The sequence below is a fragment of the Apus apus genome, chromosome 7, assembly GCF_020740795.1.
Source record: "Apus apus isolate bApuApu2 chromosome 7, bApuApu2.pri.cur, whole genome shotgun sequence".
Lineage (NCBI taxonomy): Eukaryota > Metazoa > Chordata > Aves > Apodiformes > Apodidae > Apus > Apus apus.
The window spans coordinates 20,695,305-20,721,458 of record NC_067288.1 but is presented as its reverse complement, the minus strand read 5'-3'; the positions used below and the strand labels follow the sequence as shown (position 1 = coordinate 20,721,458).

The window sequence follows — 26,154 nt, the reverse complement described above, 5'->3', positions numbered from 1 at the left end:
GATATAAACAAAAATTAATAGGCCAATGCTTTCTGGCTGCTTTCAATCACACTTCAAAAGACCCAAATCACTCTAAGTATTTTTTAAAGTAATTTTAAGCTACTATTTCAATCATTAGAAAAATGTAAACAACATATTGCCTTCGGATTCCTTGGTTAGTGCTCACACATGTTATTTTCACATAACTTTTGGAATACCAAACTATTTCCATATCAGAAAACCCTCAAAATTTTCAAACATTATTACTCTTTAATACATACTAGCAGCCTGAAATGATAAAGAAAGCAAAACATACTTAAATTTGTCCTTGAAAAAAGTTCTGTTTCAAACTAAGGAATAATACACTAAAATTTCTTCATTAGAAGTTTATTGCACAGCACTGGCACAATGAAAATTAATTTCCTATTTTCATAGTGCAAAAAACACCATATATTGTTACCTTAGATATTATAAAGTGCATAGCATTCCTAATTATAAATACATCACTTTGCTCTTGTATTTTTATTGACTATGGACATGGGCTTTTAACATTAACAAAGCACAGTCTAAGAACTGTAGTAGTGACAGTGTCTTCAATACACATATACTCACATAACTGTCAGAGAGCTCTGGAAGGCTGCTGCCCATTATCTTTTTTTTACGTAAATAAAGATACCTACATGCAATTTATAGCAATTAGGACAACAGCTATTTTAATAATCTGGTCTCAGTTTCACACCTACTGGATCCATTTAACTATTGTGGTTGTTTTTTTCTCCCTCTTCCTGATATGGAAAAAACTTTTTCTCTGCGTTGGCTTTTTCAAGCTCTCAGAAACCTCTTCTTCCTCAAAAGCAGAAATATAAATACTTCCTTCAGGAAACTCACACTCTTGAGATTGTTTGAAAATTATCTACAAATAATTATTTTAAACCAATGGACAAAAGCCTCCCAAAACCTGAAAGCAGACATCTGGGCCAGCTGCCAGAATAACAGCCAACAAGTTCATATATACAGTCCTTCAGTGACACTTCTCATCTCTTTTGTGTATGCCCAGAACACAAACAAATGTTAGGAAGAAGTAAGGTACAAAAAAACTGTATAAGCATAAAATATCTCCTGAATGCTTTATAGGCATCTTCTCAAGAAAATGACAATGTTCTACTTTGGTTTATATTACAAGGACCCAGACCAAAGGTGATACTGAACAGAATGTCTGTTGTATCTATTTCTCACTTGTGTATTTTGAAATCTGGGGCCGGAGGGAAGTGTGAGGGTTTTCTGTTTGTTGGGTTTTTTTTAACAGCATCAGCACAGTTGATTATAAAGTCTTAAAAGGCTTCTGGTCCATCAAATTGTAAAACTCAGTTTCCAAAATGTGGACTAAAATTTGGATATGAGAGGTTCTAAAAAGCACATGATTTTATAGGTAGTAGATACATACAGAGAGATATCAAGTATATGCACATGTTCTTTCAAAGCCAAATGTCTTGAAGAGCAGCTTATATGCCTAAGGTTGGTCTTCACTTTCCAGCCACACTAACTGGTCCTACAATTACATCTATGCAAGAGCTTAAACCAAACAACGACACAGGAAAATCTAAAATAAAGATGTTCCAGAAGTCATCTGTGCATCCTAGAAGGACGTCAAAAACAAATGCTCTTCCCAGAGGATCTGTGTGACTATGAAAGCTCTCATCCTCAGAGGAAAGAATAAACAAAATAAAGCCTCCAAAACAAAACACCAAAACCACACTAGCTTTGAACAGTGCACATATAGATTCTCATTTCCTATTATTTTCTTTCAGAGAAGTGTTTGAAAAACAAAAACAAAAACGGTTCATCACAACATTGGAAAAATAACCCAGAGATGGATTAAATACTGTCAGTAGCACTTCATTTCCATGTGCAGAAATTGCTGGACAATTAATAACTTACTCAAATAGCAGCATCAGAAGTTCATCATCACACCACCCAGCCCTGGAGAAATACAGCTGGAGACAATATAAAGAAAGTTTTCCTCCTATCACACCATGTACAAAAATACAATTAATCCCTTTAAATTAGCACTTGGCAGAGAAACAAGCCAGTGAGAAAACAAACTTCTAGGCACTCAGAAGATTAAATACTAAGAAGCATTGGTTCCAGTATAGGATCAATGGAATTAAACTACTTGGCACCTAAGTAAATTGTTTCACCAGGCAAGCAAGCTTTCTTTAAAAACAAAACAAAACAAACTCCAAAAAAAAAACCCCACACAACCAAACACAACAACTCATAATGTAGTTTGAAATCAGCAACGGCTTAAATGCAGAACCAAGCTACTATTCATTCCCCCACGGGGGGAAAGTAGTAAACAGAAGAGGCCAGTCTCACCTCCAGCTACAAGAACTTTTACTGTCCGAGAATAAGTTGTATTGAAATGATCCTTATCTGTCAGAAATGAAGCCTACAGTGATACAAAGCTCCTGTGCAAAACGGAAATAGGCAGTTAACTCCAAGAGAACTGTCATGCAGATAAGCAGCATGTGACCCGGCTCATCTGCTACACTGCATCCAAAAATCTCGGCTGACCTGTTTGCGAAAGCTACAAAGTCTCTTGCAAGTTTGCAACATGCAAGTACAATAGGTAACATTATTACTACAAGCTGGAACAATATCAAAGAAAAGAAACTTAAAATGTTTAAGCCTGGTAGAAATGTAATTATAGATGCAACTCTGCTTGCTTGGTAACATGCATTCACCTACGTTTTTCATTACCTCTTTTTAAAACAAACACTACAAATCTTAAGCTCCAAATTATTGGATCTGCCACAACACAGTAATCTACAGTGTTCAGTCACATCTTTGAAACACCTACAGCAGCTTTGTTCTTTAGAGTATCGATGTAGACTTTCAGAGGACTTGCAGGGCCTCAGGGAAAACAACCAAAAGAAAACAAAACAATAAAACAAAAACCAGTCCAGATTGATGGACTATTTCAATCAAAAAAGACAAGGGAGCAGCTTGCATAAGAGCAGTAACCCAGCATCCAGCAGTACCAGCATCACTGAAACATCAAATGGTTGTGATGAAGTTCATGTGAAACTGCCAATTTTACTTCACCGAAAGCTCAAACTTCATAAATTGAGAGCTGCAAAGAGCAACTCCCATTCTTAAATTAATTCAATTTCCACAAAGAAAACCCACTGTAATCTCAGAAAGACAAGCCTTCCACAGCACTCCACGACAGACCCCATTCCTTGTTATTCCCAGCCACCTGCTGAAGCATGCGCCCAGCCAGAATTTCACAGGCTCACTGGGATTCACAAATTTTAGAGTTTTGCCATTTCTGGATTACTCCACTAACAGAGCTCCTTATAAAAGGCAACAGTCATTTTATTAACTTTACTCTAAAACAGCTGCATCATCTAACACAACTTCATTTGACTGGCAAAAAAAAACCCCAACAGCTTGATGTTGGCAGGTCTGGGATCAATTCAGAAACAGAAAATGGCCTCTTCTTGCTTTGTGACAAGCCATCAACACAGGCAACTTTTTGGCCTTAAGTTTGATTGCAAAATTGACTGCACAACTGAACAGATGATAGAGAAAGGGATAAGAGGATTAAGTGAAAGGAAACAGCAAAAAGTAGGGCATTCTACAAATAAATGATATTGCAGAAGTCTGAGACACCAGGTCACAAAACACAAAGGACTGTTGGTCATTCAGAGAAACCAAACTGCATAACATACTTCCAAATGACTTGAACTGGGGGTTTTTGAAGTCAGGATTTGAGTGAGGAGGGAGGGGTTCTTCTGGTTTTATGAGGTTTTTAAACTTTAATAAAAGAGCATCTTTCTCAGGCTCAACCTTGACATTCTTTCTAAACCACATTAAAACAAACATGCCCACTAATTTTCCCAAACCGAACTGAGTAACAGCAACACTAACCATAATAGAAGCTATTCAACACAATACACAGACCCCAGCATCTCAAGGCCAAGGAATCCATATGGAGAAATGCGAGCCAAAAATCAGGATTTAGGGCCAACTTCAAAATTGCACATATGGAAGAGAACTGCAGCCACCTTAAGATCCTCACTGCATCCAAGCAAGCAGTTATCACCAGCTCCAGGCCCTCAGACACTTGAGAGAAGGAAATGAGATCTATCAGTTGCAGCAGACCACCTCCCCACAGCTGGCTTTAATTAAGCTAATCTGGTAGTAGTGACTAACAGCAAGCAGAGTCTTCTCAAATCACTGCAAGTATTTTTGCCAGCACTTCACCATCTGTGCTGACCAACAATACTGATTACTAACTAGGATGTTATTCTGCAATTCTGACTGAGATACCACATTTAAGAGCTGTGTTTCCACTCCCCTTAAATACCAGCTGGCACAGCCACTGCTTACAGGTAACTGGCCATGGGAAGAACCATGCAAAACCAAACAAACTCCAATAAGAAAACCAATCCTGAAAAGGCAGCTGGATCACTTGCCAGATTCTTGTTATCCCTTGATAATTACCCATTATTACCCATAATAAACAGCTCTTTCCTACTGGCTCTCACAAGAGGAGCAGAAAATTAAATACAATCATGTCCAAACTGGAGTCTCCAGGCCAGGAATCACCTGAGTTATCTCAGAGGATTCAGGTAGTTTCGCTGCAGTTGTTCAATATACTCAACATGACTGAAGTGTCCTGAACTGACAAATCTCTGTGAAACTGCACCTATCAGAAGGTTTCAAACAGATGTATTATTATTGCTCCACGTTCTACAACTGAAAATTTAAACAGTGATGCCACAGAAGGAACAGCTTCACAATACAGCCCTGAATGCCCCCTGAACACAATTCCCTGTGTGCCTTCCTTTGAGCCACCACAAGGACTCCCCTGGATAATAGGTCAATGTGGCAAAACACCCTGCATTTTTTATTATATATTTCTTTGTAATTGGACTTATGAATAAATTTCTTTCAAGCTTGTCTATATAGGATCTTTCACTAGGATCACATGACAGTACCAGTAACATTACAAATGTGGACAAACTATAATGGAAAAGAGTCAGCAGCTAAAGAAATTGGGGTTTCAATGAGTTTGATACTATATCTAGACCAACAAATCCCACACTATGTAACTCACCTTGTACCTATGAGGGGTCTTTTCTTGCATTATGGCTTAAGTAATTTTACCTAGAAAACTTTACTTGGAAACAGCATTTTTTGCAGGAACAACAACAAATAAACCTACATTAGGATTTCCAACAGCATAAATATATTATATTACAGTACAGTTAGAATACGGTAGTGACCAAAATGGAAGGTCTTTCATTCCCATCAGGACTACCAATTCCAACCCCAAATTAACACCAACCTACAAGTGTACTTACATGGTACCTGGGCAGTAAAGCAAAGTTAAGTAAATTTTCACACCCTGCCTGGCCCAGCACATCACTGCAACTCTCCTGAGCACAGCTGTGCCAAGACAACTGCTCAGAGGATGGGGGGAGGTAACAAACTGGATCACTGAAAAAATATGGGACAAAACCCACAAAAATAATCTTGTTTAAAATGCTGCTATGCAGTTACTTACACCAGATTTGCCACCAAAATCAACACACCATGTAACTATACCCTCAGAAACTTTTATTTGGAAAGTTTGGGTCCCTTCTGCAGAACTGAAATGATCCCTGGCAAAGCAGTAACATTCCTTAAAAGCAAGACTTAAATGCACACCTGTCAACATTCAAATAAAACACCACTCTGTGGTGAACAGCAGCCAGAGTCTATGTAAGAATGTGGTAAATAAAACAGAGGGGGAGAGATTGTTGCAAGGCTGCCCAGCAAAAGTTAAGGAATAATTGTAGCTTTACCCTCAAACTGTTTTCATTCCTTTTTACACCTTATCTCCAGGAGAAGAACTCTCTGGAAAGCCATCCTGCATAATCAACACCTCAATCTAGAACAAAGAAGGAACAGTCCTTCCACAAGAGTGAGGGAAAAACAAACTATATCAGAAGACACATCTCTGAAGCACTTCTTGTGGCAGAAACAAAAAACAAGAAAATATTCATACTTCATTATGGGACTGTCCACAAAATTACATAGTAAACCCATAAATGGATGAGATGAAGACAAGGCGGTGACCCAAAGATGACTGTGTAATGACATGTCAACAGTTCCAGTGACCAATATAATAGGAGTGAAAAAAATATAATTAGAAAAAAAAAATCTAACTTCCATGTGAAGGAAATCGTTTTATATCTTACAACAACAGTACCCTCTACTGTTACAAAGCAGCATAGCATACGATGAAGCCCAGCTCTGACCATCAGAACATTCAGGGCACCAAAACACCTACCTAGCTTTAGTCATTAACTACCTCATTTCCTGTAAAGATATTCCAAATTTGTTTCTTCCCACTACCGAGTCAAGTTTTGGGTCAAGTCTAATTTTTTTTCCAAGGCCTTTTTGTGTGATTGGAAAATGACAGATAATTTTAGCCTTAAAATTTTTTTCAAAAATAAAATAAATAAAAAAAAAAACACATAAATTTGAAGACTGTCCTCTAAGGAAGACCAGAGCCAGTCAAAACCACAGTAATATTTTTCTGGTTCATTTCTGTAAAGCCAAAAATGGACTTTAGATTTTCAGATCAGTGGATCATCCAACAGTGACACATCACAGAGAAGTCCAAATATTCTATCAAAAGGTTCTTCAAACAGCAGCTTGAGGGCTGATATCCTAAGACAACCCACCACCTCCGTGCTGGATGGCTAAGGATCATCACATTGCACCTTCAGGACATCAAGAGCAGAAACAGTGAGGTCAGCCAGGGAGTCCTTCGTCTTCTCCTTGGGATGAAGTTTTCAGAGCTATTCATAGAGGGTCACGGTGAAGCTTCAGCACAAGCCATAAACCTCAGGAAACACCATGCTTCCAGAGTCTAGCTGGTGATCTTTATGGCAGAGGAGTTCAGAAATGGATGTACATACTGTTCTTACATAATGTAGAAAGCAAGGGGAGGGAGGATAAGAACAGACTAGATGTGCACTACGGGGCAAAAAATGCTCCTAAGCTTGATTTGAAGCACAGGCATATTAATCACTGAATGCCTGTATGAACAGGCAGCAAGGAGGAAAAAACACCCAAGAGAAAGGAAAGCTCTAACTAGATTACGTGGTTAAGATTACTGTTCCCAAATTGAACTGTGAATGAATACACTGAAGTATAATTCAGTCCTACACAGTACTTGTTCTCAGAAAAAAATAAGAATAGGAAATAACCCATCAGTACAGAGATGAGAAGAAACAAAGCAGTACAACTTGCATTAGAAAAGAAGCCCATACTGCTTGATCTCAAAAGCATATCAGGGCAGGGATACACATGACAGAAAACATCTACTGAGCTTGAAACTGAAAGAACCCAACAAAACATGTTGTCCATAATGATACTCCCAACCAGACACTTGCACCTCATTCAGTGCCTTTTTCTGGAGAGATAGGAGACAGCAGCCAACTGCCTTTGGCCAAAGAATACAATTTTTAAGCTTCAAAGATGGTTTCATGTCTTTCCATTAGAGCAACTCAGAGCCACATTTTTATAAATTCCAGAGCAACAGCAACAAGACAACCAAGTATATGGCAAGTATACAAATATTTGAATCTTGGCAAGGGAACAGAGCACTTCCAGGTGGACACAATGGTGCTATAACAGGGAATGTGGATTTGAATCAGCACCATGATACTGGAACCCCAACGTCTTTGCACTGAAAAGCATGAATTAGAGCATAACTGCCAGCCCCATTTTTCTGCTCCACTCATACACACAGCACCTCCAAAAAATATATTCTGCAGTACTATACTCCAAAAAAATACACACAGGTCATAAAATCTTTAGAAGTTCAAATGATTAGATTCAAGAAACACTTTCTCCAATATAAAGATTAAAAATCCCAAATCTGAAGAAAATAACCTATCAACTAACCTAAAATACATAAACATATGTTGGGGAAAAAAGGTGGAAGATCACAAAAGATTAAAATTGACTTGATAGTGGCCAAAATTATTTAAAGCACACATCAGGAAAAAAAAAATAAATCTGTCTGCAGGGAAGAATAATTAAGCACTGGGATAGAATGTCCAAGTTTCCATCATTAGATTTTACGGAGCACTTCTGACATCTGTTGGCATAAATTGACATTAAAAATATTGTTTCTAAAGCCCAGAGAAAGACCTCCTGCAGTTCTTTCCAAGGCTATTTTCTAAAATTTTCTAGGAAGGAAAACATTTTGAGTGGCCATTGTTAAGAAATACAGCTTCTAAAATGAGCAGCACTATTTAGGATCCAATAATCAGGAAAATAAACAGTACTAGAAATTAAATACATTAATCTACACTAAAAAAAAAACCTGCAAACAATCCATTTACAAATTAAGTATTTACTCAAGTATCTTAGAAAGTAACTTAACAGTTACACAGCAGAGCGCAAAACTGCCTTGCAGTTCCAGCTCACTCCCAGTTGTTTTTTAATGCCAGTGAGGCTGCTGGGCTAAAAGATAGATTGCCAGGAGTACATAAATGCAAGATAATGGCATTGAGCAACATAACATAAATATTAAAAGAAGTGAAATTTTGGCACTAAAACCAAATGTGGTTTGTGTTTGTTTTTTTGTTTGTTGTTGTTGTTTGGTTTTTTGTGGTGTTTTTTTTTTGTGTGTGTGTGTGTGGTTTTTTTTAACTTATATACGTATTTTGGAACTTAACACTACTTCTTCCTTACCTACATTCAGGACTGATATTCTCACAACTTCGGGCCATTAGGGCATTTAAAAAAAAATAAATAAATAAAGTTTCACCCATTTTTAAGATCAGGAGAACAATAATGGCAGAAGATGTTATTTTTCAATACAGCCCAACTCCCAAAATGCTTACAAATCACAGCAATATAGCTTCCCAGTACAACTTCCCACCATTCATCTACAAACGTGAGACACTTTTAAGCCTGTCCTTCAAGAGAAGCCAAAAGTATTTGTCTTGATGGAGAAACAACATGCAAAGGAGAAATTAAAAATCATTAACTTAGACTTGCTCCTATCTTTGAGATAAAACTTCTAATACACAAGCATCTCCAGGTGTTTATAATGCTGAGAGCACAGCATCCAACATGCAATTGCATGGGATTTATACCCCAGATGATAGCACATAACCACATTTCCCCAAATATTTTATGGGACCAGACAGATATTCCATAGAGGAGGCTTCACACTGTACAGGATGTAGGGAAGGCAACCACCCAGCAATCAATGCAAAATTAAGCCTTCTGGAAACATTCATCCTAACAGGTCCCACTGGACATGGACAAAGGAAATACCACAAATAATGTTTTTTAATTAAAATGTTTTATAAAGTGTACACTGGCACATGCTAGGAGGAACTGACAAACATTATTTTAAGAGAAAACAGCTTAGAAGAGGAACATACTCACTTCTCAACTCTTACTGTAAGAAAAGAGATGGTTATTTGTCACTCAGTAGCTTGCAAGGATTTGGAGATCTCACCTTTGAAGGACAAGTGGAGCTGCTACGAAAAAGAGAAAACCACTACAGTTGGTGCAGTCACTACAACCAGGGGGACAGACAGAGAGACAGATAATTGTGAGCAACAGCTAGAAGAACTCTAAAGGTAGATGAGTCAGCAACATACTGCATGACAGCCATCATCAGCACACAACTTATTGCACAACTGAGGGAACACCTCAAGTGTTCCTACACCACTGAGTTTTGAATCAATGAAGCAATTGATGGGAGAGATTTAAATGGCTTAGTGTGGATCCCTGACTTAAAAAAACAAACTACCTCAAAAATAGTTTGGAAAATAACATCTGTACTGTACCACAAACTGCAGAACTAGAAGTTGAAGAAAGAAGTCTAGAAAAGTTGAAACATGACAGAAGAAGCAATACAAATAATCAAAAGGATTAGAAAAAAACCAAACAGAAGTACACAAGGGAGGCATTAAGGACACTGCTTCTTTTGGGTGCAACATATCGCAGTCACACAATTCCCCTTCAAATTAGTTTCAAACCTAAATTTGCAGCCACTACAGTGAAAATAAAACCTGTGTTCTCCACATTTTCAGTCACAACCCAGACAAGCCTATCAGCAGCAGCTGGCAGCAGTAAAAGCAGTTCAAATGCAGCAGTGTTCAAACCCAATCCAGCTATTTTCAGCATCACTGTCTTCTCCAGAGGAAACCAATTACCCCATGCATGGTCTCCCTTGCAACCATCATCTTCACACCAGTCCTTGACATCTGGTTACACAGCAGCCTGCGCCAAGCACCCTCTTTCAAACAGTTCTTTGCTATTCTGAGCTCATAGGGAAAAAAAAAAAAAAAAAAGGCATTACTCATTGCCCACACCAACCTGTGAGTCCTTAAGGGGAAGGAAGTGACAAGTGCCACAAGTTACAGGTTAGAAGATTCAGACTGGACATTAGGAAAAATTTCTCTACTACAGCACCATGGAACAGGCTGTCTAGAGAGGGTTTGTGTTGCTTGAAGTCTGTTTTTCCACTCATCCCTCTGTTCTATACTCCCTCATAACAGTGACTGCTTTTGGACTGAGCCTCTTAACAAGCAAAAGGCCTTTGTAGTAGCAAACAGCATTACCTATATTGTTATTGTATAGTCAATACATTCAATATAATACATTCAATGTTAAGTGTCTCTTTATTGATCTGGCATTTCTTCAGCAAAATCCAATGCAGGTGTCATACACCTCCAGAGCAAAAAAATCCACAATAAGCAGATGAATGAAACAAAAGGTGAAATACCAGAAAGTATATGGAATTATTTAACTGACATGAAACAGAAAAAAGTTTAGGAAAATAAAAAAAACACCACCACAAAACCCTCCAAATGACAACGAGCTATCTAATGGATCATGCCTGGTCTACAGACAAACAGGGGACTGTGCAGATGATCATATACCAGGGCACTAAGACAAGACCTACAGGGAAAAACTGAGGGAGCCGGGCTTGTTTAGCCTACAGAAGACAAAGTTTTAGGGAGACAAACCAGCAGCCCTCCAACATCTGCAGGAAGATCACCAAAAACATAGAGCCTGATTCTCAAAGTGCTGCATGGTATGATGATGAGAGACACTGGGTGTAACCTGAAACAAGAGAAGTTCAGACTGCATGTAAAGAAAAGTCTGTTCACCATCAAAACACTGAAGGACTGGAAAGGTTGTAACAAGAGGTTACGCAGTCTCTATTCTTGGAGGTTTTCAAAACCTTACTGGCTAAAGACCTGGTCTCATCTAATAATTGATGAGGTTTCACCAGGAGGTTGGACTAGAGACCTCCTTACACTCTTTCCAACTGGTGTTATCCTGTAAGTTTACAAAGTCTTGCTCTGTTCCTAAAAACACTGAAAACTTTTGGAAGATATTTTAAACCAGGAAGAACTGGACAGTAGGGGCACATGAAGACGAATAAATGTAGGTGTATTTTCCTCTAGATTTCTATATTTGGACACATAATACAAGATGAAAACTGTTTTGTACTCCACTTTTTACGTTACACATGTGCACAAATTGTGAGAGTATAGTGCAATTATATTTAGTAAGAAAAAAGCTCTTTTTACTATCAAGCATCCAATGACAATGGCTAAGTGGGCTGCCCCCCCAACTCCCAAAATATGTTAATATAAATTCAGGTGAAAGAGAAGCAAAAAGGATTCTGTTTTAAATAACAGAATCAAGACAGAGCCAGAGATTCTGCTCCAGAAAAACACTGCATTCCTAATTTACTACAAAAGCAAATCAGGAAGAGATTGATTGATTGGTCACATCAAATCAGCCTTAATTTACTTCTCAGAATCAACCTGAGCCAGAAGATGGATTATTATTAAGCTTTCCTGAGTTTCAAAACAATGATACAGAAAGTAACAGAAAAGAGACCACCAGCATCATTCATAGACAAATTCTATTTCCCAAGCCTAATTCAAAATTTAACCCTGCTTTGCTACAATAAATCTACTTTCACCTTCAAGTTGATCTTGTATCAATAGGTAAGCCACATGAACCTAACAAGTACAAAGATTAGTTGCTCTTAAAGAAATAATTAATATGTGCACTTGATGTGTTAGGTGTTTACAATATAGGAAACATTTGGAAAAGAACAGCAATTTGAAATAGGTTTCCTAAAAGGGTAGATTTGGAACCTAAAATCATCAGATGTCAATACACTGGAATTCCTGTTGAGAGTATCCACTACAAGTTTATGGCAAAAATTCACAGGAAAGAAATATGCTTCTGTTTAATCACATCTGAGGCATCTTTAATAGAAGCCCTTCCATCAGAATATTTTTCCCTAGTGAATTCACGGAAAGAAGATTGATACCTTGAAGTAAGATTCATCCTCCTTCTTAATCTGGCTTTCTAAAATTTTGGTTAGTCAGCCATTATTCGTTTTTTCAACTTCTACATAGACATTATTTTCTGAACCCAGATAAATTCTTAGACTTTCATCATAATGTTTATCCACACCTAAACATTCATCACACTATTTTCTTAATCACTTTTTAAAAGCAAAAAAACCCCAAACCATTTCACTATTCATTTAGGGCAATTTTACCAAATGTTTCTAGAAAAAACAATTTATTTCCCCGTTTTCCTAATTCATGTATGTTTTAACCAGGCTTTAGGGGTGCTTTTTCACATAGCAGCATCAGTTTGGGAAGTTCAATACCACAGGAATACGGTACCAGCCGTTTACATATAGGTTTGAAAAGTAGTCACATAAATTCATGCTCAGAATATCTTAGCAAGCACTATTACATTAAAAGAAAACACATCTATCTCAGAAGATAAAAGGTCACACATTGTTGGAAGAGAATAAAGTGGGATGGGAGAAACAACAGTAAATACTAACCCCGTTAAGAGTTTTCTAAGACATCACACTACTTGGACCTCTGGTCTGACCAGACACAGCTGTTCTTATATGAGATTGTTACCAATGACAGAGGGGCAGAACTTATCCATACAGATTTTGCCATGAAACAGCAAAGAGAGATAACAGACTTGCCTCTTAACACAAACTTGTCTCCCTAAAATTTAATTTTGCTTCTCTCTTTTAAGTATGTGATATTAACACAAGTAGCTGTTTTAAAAATTATAAACAAGTCATCACCATTTGGCATCCCTGTGCAGTGTCTCCTACTCTCCCCAGCTTCTTTGGGCATATGCATAAATTCAAATGAATTTTTATATATATATAAAAATCCAGCTATTAGGGAAAGGCATTAAAAGACCTTCTGAATAGGAGCATCAAGAAGCAAAACCAGAAACCTGTCACAAGATGGGACTTCATCAGATTATTAAAATAGCTACTGGCAAAACTAGTAGACTGGATATTAATAGCAAGCTTCCTCCAAATTAAGTTTCTCTGAAACCAAATTACTCTACAGAAGGTTTTTTTAATATAGGATTTACTTAAGGTCACCCAGGGAATGGCAGCTGCCACTTTGTAACTGCAGAGGGAAGAAGAACGCTGTGATTTCGGGTCTGTTTTGGGTTTTTGTTTGCGGTGATTCTCTTCGGAGCAATATTTATTCAACTTGCAGCAGGTTTTGACCTGTCTGGGGAGCTGGTGGGGGGGTGATGCAGAGGAATCTGCTGCCCTCACGCGGTACCTGCAATAACCGCACGCTCCACCGCAGCCTTTCAAGCTCCACCTTTCACCTGAGTGGCTGCAAGAGTATTTTAGCACACGTCTTGGTTGAAGCATGACCGGTATGGATTAAAAATAACATTTCCTAAACTGCTGGAGAGAGAGGAGACAGAAAGCCTCTGTCTTTTCACACTAGATTCACTATACAAGCAATTTTTCCAGCATAGATGAATGCAAGCCAAGGAGCAGAAGCCCCTGAGCCATGGGCCCAGCAGAAACTTCTCCAGCACAGCAAGTCCAGAATTCATTTCACATTACCTACCCTGTTGTTTAGTCTTTGCAAAGATTAAAGCGTTTAGGTGAAGAAAAACAGACTGGAGAACCAGGAAAAAAAAAACCCACCTCAATTCCTCATGAAAAAAAGGAAAATTACAGTATCCTGTGCAAATTTAACTTCTTTAAGTGTGAGAGATAACACCTCTTTAAAAAATCATTGATTATAAGAACAGACAAGCATAAAACAAGACCAACAACAAAAAAAGATTTCCTCATGGAGGAAGAGGTAATAAGGATACTGTAGAGGTAGTTCCAGGCACTTTATATTGAGCTCTCAGATTTGACAGTAAATATCACACCTCTACTAAACACCTTCCCACAAGTGTGAGTTAACTCTTCAAACCCAGCTGGTCCACAACACAAGCAGCAAAGCTGACTGCAGGAGTAAATTTTCTTACAGGTTTTGTTCCTCTCTTCCATGCAAACAACGGAAAAATTCAAATTAATCATACAGATATCTCAAACATTTTTATAAACAGGTCCTTGAAAAAATAAATCATCACGAGATTAGTTAACACTGTGGACAGGGACAAGGATAAGAAAAGCTATTTATGGGGTAATTCCACTCCTGCAAAGGCACAAGAAGCCAACTGCTGAGCAAGGTATACTACTAGTACAGCATGATGTCAACAACAGCAATGAATACACAACAGCCAAGAATGTTTTTAATCTCAGTTCTTTTAATGCTACAGTTATAAAGTCTGCTAGAAATGTGTGAACTTCCTAAAACCATTTTTTTTGTTCTTTACCTGATGGTTGCACTTACTTCTTAACTGCCATTTCCAGTAGTCATTACAGTTAATCACAAGAAGGAATTCTGCATCGGCATAAAGGCTGTACCAGAAAAGCAGCAAATAACTAGAAACAAGCAAATTTGTCTAGTCCTTCATCCATCTATCCTTTGAAACAAGTGTAATTTGCATAGAAAAGTATGGGATAAAGTGTACTTAGCCCTAGTTTCTGAGCTATTTTTAATTCTTAAAAAAGGAAAGTTTTAGTAACCACACTGAGAAACTTAAAGCATTCAAAGGCCAGGAAATACCAGTCTAAAGGCAGTCCCTTCATATAACAGCATAGTCTCTTCACCAAAGCACAAACGATTTCTCAAATAATACACTATGTTGTAATTATAAAACTAACTTTGTGGGAAACAAAATATTCAGAAAGAATAATTAATATATTATTATAAAGTACTGAAGCTTTAACATTTTTGTAATGCAAATAAGGTCTTTTTTCCATGTGCACACTTCTCTTTCCAAAGTTTATCAATATTCAAACTACATTTGAAGCATCCTTAAATACGAGGGAAATTTAGAAATTTCGAACAGAATTAACACATTTTCTTCAATTTTCAGTCTTTACACTGTGTTAACTCGAGCTTCTATTTCTATTAAAGCACTGGACCCAAACACAAAAGCTCTGAACTCAACAATATAGAAATGAATGGTATAATGAATCATATTTAAAAATAATAAAAGCCTTTCCAATGTTCAGATAAGGCACTTCTACACAGATATTATGGCAACAGTGCTAACAGGAAACAGCAGCATTACTAATTTCCTAGCAATGGAAAGGAGAACTGCCTAGGCTGTATTTGGATCCTGATGGAATTGTGTGGGGCAAGTCTCAAAAGGCAGAAAAATCTTAGCAACTAAATTCACAGTAATTAGGTTTCTAATTATACTTAGAGCATTAGTGATTGCTATGATTAAAACTGCCTCAACTGTTCCATTATTCTGCTCTTTTCAAAAGCACAGTTTTTCATCCTTTGAGCAGAAATTTTAGAAGCTCAGTCTGTGCCTGAATGTAATTTTTTTTACAGTTTAAATAGAAAAGAGAGTTTTATGTTTGAGTATGGAGTGCAAAATAAAACTTTTCCATTATACTAAAAAAAAATACCTTTAAAATTAAAAATGTGGTTGCGGTATTGATGCAGCTGGAAAGCATGAAGTATGGTGCCTTTGACATGGTGAATCTGAGGGCTGGAAAAAAAACCAAAAAATCATGTCCAAGTGTTCAGGTTGTACACTTCTTAAGGCACTTCCAGATGCATCTTGGGCAACTTCTAGGAGCAATTGACACTAGCCACATCTTACCCTAATTCCAGTACCTGCGTCAGGTCACCAGCACTGCCCATGCAGACTATCACCTGTTTTATTATCAACACAGTACTTGGAAATACTGCTGTGTTTTTACACATATCAGCAGATGATCTCTCCACCAAGCAAGCAGCCTAAGCATTACTGCCCTCCTGAGCTGTGCAGATGTAGAAAGCATAATTACAGACCTGTGAGCCACATTTGGCAAACTGGACTCTAGATCAAGAACATTGAGACCTTTATTCTATCATAGCTCTGCCCTTGAGGGGCCGTGTGACATCATATAATAATTTCACTTTCCTGTGCCTCATCCTCTGCCTCCCTGAATCAAGTCTATTCAAGTTACTGCCCTTCATCCTAAGAAAAGCTTTTCATGAATATTTTTTTAATTAGGGTTTCTAGACACAATCCTAGCTGAAAAGCAATGCTTTATACAGTATTAAGATTGATTAATTTTGATGATTTTTTGACAAAGACAGAAAGATGCAATTGCACTTTGAAATTATTAACTTTGTCAACATTTATTTGGAGTGAGCCTTCATATACAGGAAATTATCAGATACTTATTTGATGGGGAAACTCAGCTTTTATAGATTTCTGTGCCATCTCATTTTCACTACTTCTTTTAAAGCATACATGCATCTGTGCATAACCTCTTGAAATAAGATACTCTTCAGAACATGTACTCACTGTAGCTAGGGAAGATACTAGTTAAACTTTTCTGTAGTTAAACTGTGTCAACTCTTTCTTTCGGAAGCTATTAAGGGGCATAGTTACTGCACTGTTGCAACTCAGATGAACTTTATGTTCAAACAGTATCCCTAACACCGAAATTCACAGGATGATAGCTAAAAAAAATAAAAATAAAAATAAAATTTTAAATAAATTATATACTGTAACAGGGACTGAGTTAGAGTAGGAAGGATCCTAGATCATCTGAAAAACATTGATGATAAGCAATATTTACATTTATAAGCTCTTAAAAATTGAAATAGCTAATTTTAACACATTCTTCTTTTTATTTTTTAGAACAGAGCAAAAAATGCTAACTTCTGGCCCACACATGTATATATATCTTTTGAATTGTTTAGGAATTTAGTTATTCAAAATATCAAGACCTGGTTAAGAAACATCCTGGAGTTTCTGTACCTGACTAGATTTTTGGTATTTTCCTCACATGCTATTACTTCCTCAAGAAAGAAATGCTTACAAGAGCAATATAATCATGTGGTGCCATGAAGGAGTAACTACCTGAAATCAGCTCTCTCAGGTTCAAACATCTATTCAGGATATTCACACACAGTATAAATTACTTTTTGCTTGATGCCTGGGTGCACAATCACATTCCTTCTGAAGTGCAGAAGAGATACATAATTCATACAGAGCTATACCTCGTGACCCAGTTGTACTTGTCCTTGCAAGTCATACCCAGACTTGGGTGTTTTATTGCCTCAGCCTGACACTGTGATGTAAACCCAGACTGCAATGATTAAAAACAAGACGTTACAGTGACAAAAGCAGTAAAAAGGTTGGCTCAACTATCTAAGGAAAAATCTCCTCTGCAAAGCATCCCTGTGACAGACATGGTCAGAATTAGCACTAAGGCAATGGTCAGAAGACCACAGCAGCAACAGTTGTTCAAATCAAGACAAATCATATATTGCTTCCCCAGAAGTTACTGCCCAAACAACGTCAGCAGAACTGACATGAAATGGAATTGAAATGAGCATGAAAGGTGCACAAAGCCAGCCTGCCGGAGCTAAGGCCAACAGACAAAGCCTGCGTGATCTGTTCTATCAAATAAGTGACAGGGTGGAGCTGCCATTAAGGCTGGTAATATCTGAAGGCACTACAGCCATTGCAGCAATGGCTCCAGGTCAGAGGTACATGCTTTGTGCACCAAGACGATGCACAGTGACAAGACAGAGGGAAGGCAGAGAACCACTCACTAATGGGGATGAGACAGTACACAAAGGGGGGTATTGTTTCCAGCTGAACGCATTGCTAAGGGTTCACAGTCAGCTGAGATGAATACTCCTTTCACCTCTGAAAGCACTCAGCTGCAGAGCGATTGCTAGGAGAGGTAAAGTGCTTTCACTGCGTTATACCTTCCAGAATATGGAAAGCTGCTGACTTTGACCTCTGAAAAGCTGTAGAGGACACAGCTTTGGCTGCATATAAGACAATGAGTGCTATCCCTTACAAACACTATTCTAATCTGCCTATCAAAAGTCACAGGAACATACCCTTCCTAAACTTACAGGGGGACAGGGAGAAAATGCAGAGGAGTCAAGCAAGTAAAACACTAAGTCAGGTTAAGGTCAACTGAGCAAAACAAATAAAATCACATTTTAAAAATCAGGCAAGTTTCTCAATTGCACCCATCAGCTAGCCACACAAATGGAGAGAGAGGAAAATATAAAGGCTTGAACAGGGACTCAAACAGCAACAAGACTGTTGTTGTCTAGAAAAGCAAGAGCACTTTACTATTTTAGGATGCAAAATTAAAGCAAATCCTCGTGTTGGGGGATGGAGAAGTACTCCGCACCTCGCTTAGTCCAAGCATAGCATTACAGCCACTCCTCCATTCACAAAGTACTTACGGTGCTATGCTCTTAATGCCCTTCTCTGAACCTGCCCCCAGTGGTTTCTAAAGCCTGAAGAGTGTTCAGGGTGAATTCCACCTTCACATAAATTCCAAGGACAAAGGAAATGTTATGCTTGCTCTCTCCTTCAATGGCTCTGCCATGCATCATTTCTCCTTACCCCAGCAGAGTTTTGTCCTGCACTGTTAACATTACAGCAGCACTAGAAATTTCTGGAGTGACAGCAAGCTCCCTGGAACAGCAAGGCTGTAAAGTAACACTGGGTATTTCACTAAATATGCAGTAACAGGTCAGAAAAAGACCAAGTGCTTTCCTTCCCCTATTTCCTTGGCCTACCTTGTGAAGCGCTGCCTTGTAAAAGGCAAAGAGACACCCTTGATTTTGTTTGTTTTTAATGCTTTCACAGACCTTAAAGATTCTGATTCGTATTCACCAAGTAGACAGTTTCTTCTGTCCTGGTGACAGACAGGCAGCTGCCTTTTGTGGCAAGGGCAGGCAGCTCTGAGAGGTTGCATCAAACAGCCAAAGCAACAGGCATCTGTCTCCAGCCAACAAAAAACAGCTGGCACAATGACAGCTGTGGAAGATACCACCACAACTGAACATCCTGAGTTGCAGGAGTTTAAGTTTAGCCTTGCTCTTTAATCTGGCAGGGAGCATCAAGTATCTGGAACAGTAGTAACAATTTCTAGGCACTAAATCTATTTTTCTCTGTTTTGCACAGATAAAAGAATCATCCACTGCAGTTAGAGAACTAGAGTTTCCAGTTTCAGGCTGAACACAAGTGGAACATTTCAGCCCAGTGGGAGAAATCTTTGAAAATATGAGCTCCTTTACCAGACGACTGTTGTTTTAACTCCTATTTTTACATCTTTGTTGTTTCTAATATTCACTGCTGCCTCAATAATATTACTTCCTACTTGGAACAGTTATTTCAAAAAGTATCATTGTGATCCTCAAATCCCTAAAAAATCTGAAAAGTAGCAAAGATTCCTTAAATCTGTAGCTGGATCCACGTTCTGAGAACTTTCTAAACATTTGTTCTCAATTTTGGTGCAATAAGTACAGCACTCACGCAGACTACAGAACAGCTGAGTAGCTTAAAAACCTTGAAGTTACTAATATTTCAAACATTAGTGAATTTACAATAAACTGTTTCAATTATGTTCCAGTCTCTTCCTGCAAAGCAAAAAAAGAACTGCTTCAGGAAACTTACACTGCTGCATAACAACGTCCAGAAAGGTATTTTTAAAAAGCTAATGCTCACAACATTGAAGTCTCCCAGGCTTTTCAGCAAGCAATAAAGTCTACCAGAAAGAACACCCACCCCCCTAAAGGCACAGATAGATACAGAGCAACTGAAATGGTTACATCACCATTTGCTTGCCACCCCTCACAACAGGGGCATGCTGTAAAAAAGGATATGCTCCCACATCCACCCAACCATAAATTCAGCAAGCTTTGCCCCAACCACTTCTATCAGAGATTTATTCTCTCAGTGCCAACTTGAGCTGGCCCTGAGATGTTATTTTTTTTATAGAAGCACTCCTGCATTTCCTTTCTCTGGCAAAGGCAAGTAGGGCAGTAACACGCAGAGATCAGCGCTGGAACACAAAGCTGCTACATGCCTCTCTCCACAAAGGGGAGAAGTTTGTCTCCGTGGCCTAATTGCTCACACACCAGCTAAATGTCTTTTGTTTTTCATTGAACAGCAGAATGGAAAGAAGTCAGGTATCAGTGTATGCAAGATCCACTCCCTTAATGTAGAACAAACGACAGCTCAGGTAAACCACAATACAACAGTTGTACCCACACTACCTACCATCACACATACTGTGAGACTTTAGTCACATGAGAAAGAGCTTGCATGCTCCAAACCCGTGTAAAAAAAAAAAAAAAAAAAATCCATTTCTTCAGTACATTTTTATTCCCTAATACAAGAATTGACAAAAATACCATATTGGTTTGAAAGTGAGAAAGCAGTGTTTATCTTGAAGATAAAAATGTGATTGCTTTTTATTCATTTAGCACTTTTTTTTCCTTGCGAGACTGGTTTCCATGGAAATACAAGCAGACCAAAAACCTGCAACCAGAAGTGAGTCAGTTTTGCCTGTTTATGTCTCCTTAGTTCTCATGGGAACAGACATAAAATATATATATATAATAAAAAGGATAAGGGTGCTGAAATACCTTCAGAAAATCTCTTCCAGAGCTTTATCTCTTTGGCTGCCTTTCCAGAATTAGAGTTGAAAAATAACACTGAGCAACAGATGACAAAGTAGTGACTTGATTTCTTTATGGAGACATCAGCAGAAAACACCTGAAGATGTTTCAAAAGATACATTCAAACTGACAAGCTCAAAATCTACAACTACAAATTGTGCTAACTTAGGTTTTGGAGAGGTACCTCAAGTAGTGTATAGATTTCTTTAAATTAATTTGATGTGAACATAGATAGAAATACAATAGAGAACAGGAAACTAGTGTCACAGTATTCCTGTCCCAAGTATATTTCAATATTTTGAGACAAAAAAAACAGAAACAAAACCAAAACCAACAAACAAACTGCCCTGGGGGAATGAGCCTAATATTTCCATAGCCAGGACATTTTTTTAACAGAATCATTCCTTCCTTACAACACATTAATTTTTAAGTTGCAAAACCAGCTATACACATACCAAGTTAAACAAAAAACTTCACTATTAAATTTTAATTTATGAAGGACTATACTCTGTCCTTCAGAGTTATGGGTAAAAACACATTCTTCCAAGCTGACAGAGCAAATCTATGAGGCACAGTCAGCAAGACTACATTTCCCATTGTACTTTTCAAAGATAATGGGGCACCTTCCCATATGCTGTCTTCTTCACACCCTACAGTTAACATCTTCTTTCCTCCTCAGAGCCAAATACAGAAGAGATGGTAGAAGGGATAGGACAGGGAGTTGTTAGGAAAGGGTCTGCAATGCACATCTCAGACCTTCAAAGCCTGCTTCTATCGTTACTATTATTATGTAAGAATTCCCTGACAACTCTGCTTCCAAAAACACAATCAAGATAGTTACGATTACTTGTTGCTGCAAGACCCTTCTAGAATATACAGGACAGCTAAACCTGACACCAAACTTCTTATTTCCTTGTTTGTCTCCCACATCATGTTATCAGATCTGCGTGCTTAGCACACCTCCGTGCAACTCACCACTCCTAATCGGAAAGCTGCATCTGTAATTTTTCCCTGTCTGGGAAGAATGTCCAAGGATGGTACACATCTCTTACCCTTGCTGTCAGAGACTGAAGCTGTGGTACAGCAATCAAGAAAAAAAAAAAGAAAAAGGACAGCCTACCTCTGTCCTAAACATGGCTCATATACTCTCAATGATCACCAGACCTCAAAGGGCCTCCTGCATTCACACAGTGTTGCACATCACTTTTTTGCACTTTGCTACCTCTCTGAGAACTATCAATATCTTGCCACTGACATGAAACAAGGCTCAGAGAAGAGCAGCAAAGCCATGAGAGTCACTAAAAGGATGAGAGAGGGGTAGCAGTCACTGGAGGTTTGTCTTGAATGGAAGAAGCAGTTGAACTTAATTCAGCTTTAATTAGTTCACATTAGCTGAATTCCATTTATACTTGTAACAGGAAAGATAAAAGCCTTAGAGATAATTTTATTTCCTGCTCTCCTTTGTATTTTGGCAAAGTGTAGAGTCACACAGTAAGGAGTACAGTCTCTCAGAACTCACTGGGACATCACTCAAGAAGGGCAGATTTAAAGTTAAACGGAGATAGTAAGAGAAACATTGATGTGTATCTTTCATGCTATTCGGAAGTTTAGTCTTCTTTCTTAGAGGTGTGAGAACTACAAATAAACAAATTACTTTAACTATACATTTACTTTAGCAGCTAAATACACAAACACTGAAGTCTCAGCATGACTAGATTCCTTAAAGAATCCTTCCAGTTACTCCATGACATCAACATACACAGGCATTTTCTAAAACATTAAGTGAACAAAACACAGAAGCAGCAAGTAAGCAGTCTAAGTATTTTTCACCATACTCTCTGGCAAATTTGTTTGTGTTCAATATTGAATATAGGCATCAGTTTTACTAAAACCAGTCTCTGAAGAGATTGCAAGGGTGTCGAATGTCAGGATCAGCTTAGTTTCATGCCTGGTCTAGCACAAAAGAACAGAACAGAGAAAAGATTAATGTGACTACTGAAGCTAGGGAGTCACTATCACACAGAATAAAGACACTGGTCACAAGAAAGGAGAAAATTTAATAAGTAACTTATACATAAAATCAATATTCTTAGATTATTAAGCACCCCAAAATTAACACATCTTAGTATTGTCTTTGAGGACATCAGCATTATCATCTCAAGCTTAAGGAAATTTACAAGGTCACACACTGAATTCTAATTCTGAAAATAAAACCACCAACAGCTATCAAGCACCACCTGCCTTGTGCACTGAACTAAGCAAGGCTCCCCCTTCAGAAAAGAGAAAGTTTAATTGCACCATTATACATGTATCATATTACACATGCTCAAGAAAGCCTAATCATGGTTAAATAAGCAACTTCAATTCTGTCATTTGTTAACTTCCAAATGTTTATTTATAGAAGCTTAATATTAACTCTTCATATCAGGTTTCCCAGTTCAGGCTTTTAAATGTGTATTTTAATTCTGCCTAAATTCCTTGTGTGTAAAATTACCTGACAAAATGTTTTTTATAAATAGTAAACTCTGAAGATCAACTGAAAACTGGTACCACCTTAACCATTTTCAAAAGTTATCACATAAAATGTTGCCCTCTTCCACTAGACCACTGTTTCCACTAGTATTTTAAAAAGCTTCATCTGGTATTTAAGACTCATTCCATGAAAACATCTAGAAGTAAAGGAACAGTGATACAGCCTACATCAATTGTGACAACGGATGAAGATCAATAAGCTAAATCTTAAAACCAGCACCATCGCTTTGTACATGTTGAAGAAGCTCAATGCAAGCACTGAAACTTTAAAGAATAACTGAAGAACACATTTTACACACAACATCAGAAAAAAGGAGCCACCTACCTAACAAAAAGTCTGTGACACTGCCACAGAATGCTCCTGTCAGAGCATCCTGGGGACCTGAAAGCAGCCAGTACGCTCAAGAGAAATTACTGTAACTAGGCTGCAACTTAAAGTCATCGTTCCAGGTAGAAGTGTTTCATTTACAGAAATCCACAGGGTTTGCATATAGATTTGCAACATGGCATTGCAAGACACTGTTATCACAAAACTCCCCAGGACTGACATGGCATAAAATAACGAACAGCACAAAAAACTAAAAAGGCATAAAATTCAAAGCAGCTAAACCTGACGGAATTTAGAACCCACGTCAGGACCTTGGTTTATGGCACATAAACACAAAGCTTCTCCTCCACATTTAACACCGTTCACATAAAAGTTATGGCCTGAAAGGGGTTTTTTGCGTGCCTTGGGAAGTCCCAAAGTAATTTCTGGTGGTTTCAAGGAAGTAAAGGACAGCAGCATAAGTTCATAATATCATCACATGTTAGCAAGTATGGCAAAACTGTTCTTTTCACTACATTCTGTACTTATTTTCATGTACTTCATACCTCACTGACAAAAGGGCTAGTTTTCAAAAGGTCACAATCAAAGATTTTTTACTCCTTCTCTGAAGCACAAGCCTGAAGAAACAATCCCTGCTCAGAAAAACACTGCATCTCCTTTTACAAATTCAGTCTTCCAACACCTGTTCTAGCACACCACCTCAGCAGTCCTGTCAAATCACTGCACCAATGCAAATGTCACAGCCAAGTCATCAAGAAAACTTCTTAGCACACAGAAGTAGAAAAATACTCAGCTTAATAAGCATTGCAGTAGAAACCCCCATTAGCATGCACAGAAATACAGCAAAGATGGAATTGGGCTGATGGCTTTTTGTCAGACAGAAAAACAACCTTTCTGGATCAGCGTTTCTGTCACTGATCCAGGAAGCAATAGTCGCCTGAGACACATCTGAAACGGCCCATGGAACAGCTGCAAAGAAGGCTGGCTTGTGTTTTGGGCAGGAGGGGAAGAGGAAGGAATTGTTTTCTTGGTTTTATATTTTCAATAAGCAATTCTCACATGCGAGCAATAAAGTAAACAACACAAGTAAAAACAAGAGCAATCAAACTTCACCCTAATTTTTATTGCAACTAAAACCTCCTATGGCACTACCACACAGTACAATCCTCAGATTGTATTCAGTGAGGTCAGATGTCTTTTTGGATGTAAAAAGGTTGAGAGACAGTCTTTTAGATGACAGAGAGCTAGCAGATAATTAACATGGGAGATAAATGGAAGATAAGGATTTCTGAAGGACAAAGTAAGATGATGAGATAACCAGCATATATTATTATAGAAAGAAATAAAAATCCACCAGAGAAAAAGCTCATCTTAAATATTTTTAAATGTACAGAAGGATTCAGGGAACAAAAGCCTCAATGCACAAACTCTTTTATTTGGACAATTAGGAATCATAAACTAGCACAGAATCTTCAAAGGGCTGAAATCTCTAATACTAGATTTATGGAGCGTGAACCTGCTTTTGAACCCAGTAATAAAAATAAAGCCACAAAGAGCATTAGGTAATCACAAATTCAATGCCCTAAGTATACTGAGAGCTTCAGCATTTGATTTGGCTTAATCATATCCCTCTAACACAACTAAATCAGAACTACCTCAGTTCTGTTTCAGCTACTTGACAGACATTTTTGAGAGGCCAGAAACAGTTACACAGTCCTCATACTTACTCGAATCCTCCCATCTGAGAAGGTGCAACTTCCAAGCAGAATAGTACAGAAATCCCAGTACCAGAAAGAGGCAGAGGGCTAGCAGCAGGTTACGCATAAACACCAACAGTCCCATCTTCACATTAAATCTGCTCTTCTACATGATCTGAGAAAGAAAAACAGGTTGAGGTTGGAGCCACCTTCTCAGGCAGTCATCCTTCCAAAACACGCCATCCCATACCCGCGACAACGCACAGATCCGAACCAATGCTCTCCAGACGGTAACAGACACCAATTTACCCAAAACCCACCAGTGAAATCAGAACTACCACCCTAAGCAGCCGCAGCCGCTCCGGCGGGGCAGCAGCGCAGCCCCTGCCCGCCTCTCGTCCCGGCGGGGCCGCCACCGGCGGGGCCGGCCCAGCAGCGCGGTCCCCCGGGCACGGGAGAGCCCAGACACGCCACCAACGCACCCACAGCGCCCGGCGCCCCCCGGGGGTGTTAAACGGACAGCGCGGCCAGCCGGGAGCAGCCGCGGTCCCTGCTGGAGTCCGCCGGAGATCCGGGCACGCCGCGGAGAGGACACCGGCAAACCCTGAAGGGAGGGAGGGCGGCGGGAGAGCGGGGCCCGCCCGGCCCCAGCAGGACGGCAGCCCGCCGGCTGGCGGCTGCTAACGGCCGGAGGGCA

The 26,154-nt window shown here is 38.7% G+C and overlaps 1 protein-coding gene across 6 annotated transcripts in view; it reads right to left on the bottom strand.

Annotated features, from left to right (window-relative positions):
* ST3GAL3 (ST3 beta-galactoside alpha-2,3-sialyltransferase 3) overlaps positions 1-26,154 on the bottom strand; it is a 174,327-nt gene that overhangs the window by 147,889 nt on the left and 284 nt on the right. For 5 of the 6 annotated variants that reach the window (XM_051624980.1, XM_051624982.1, XM_051624981.1 and 2 more), the window contains exon 2: positions 25,488-25,632. In XM_051624980.1, the coding sequence (XP_051480940.1) occupies positions 25,488-25,602 (115 nt within the window). In that variant the 5' untranslated portion in view covers positions 25,603-25,632. Of the gene's footprint in view, positions 1-15,871; positions 15,947-25,487; positions 25,633-26,154 lie in introns of those variants that run through there. The other variant, XM_051624985.1, reaches the window with a different exon arrangement.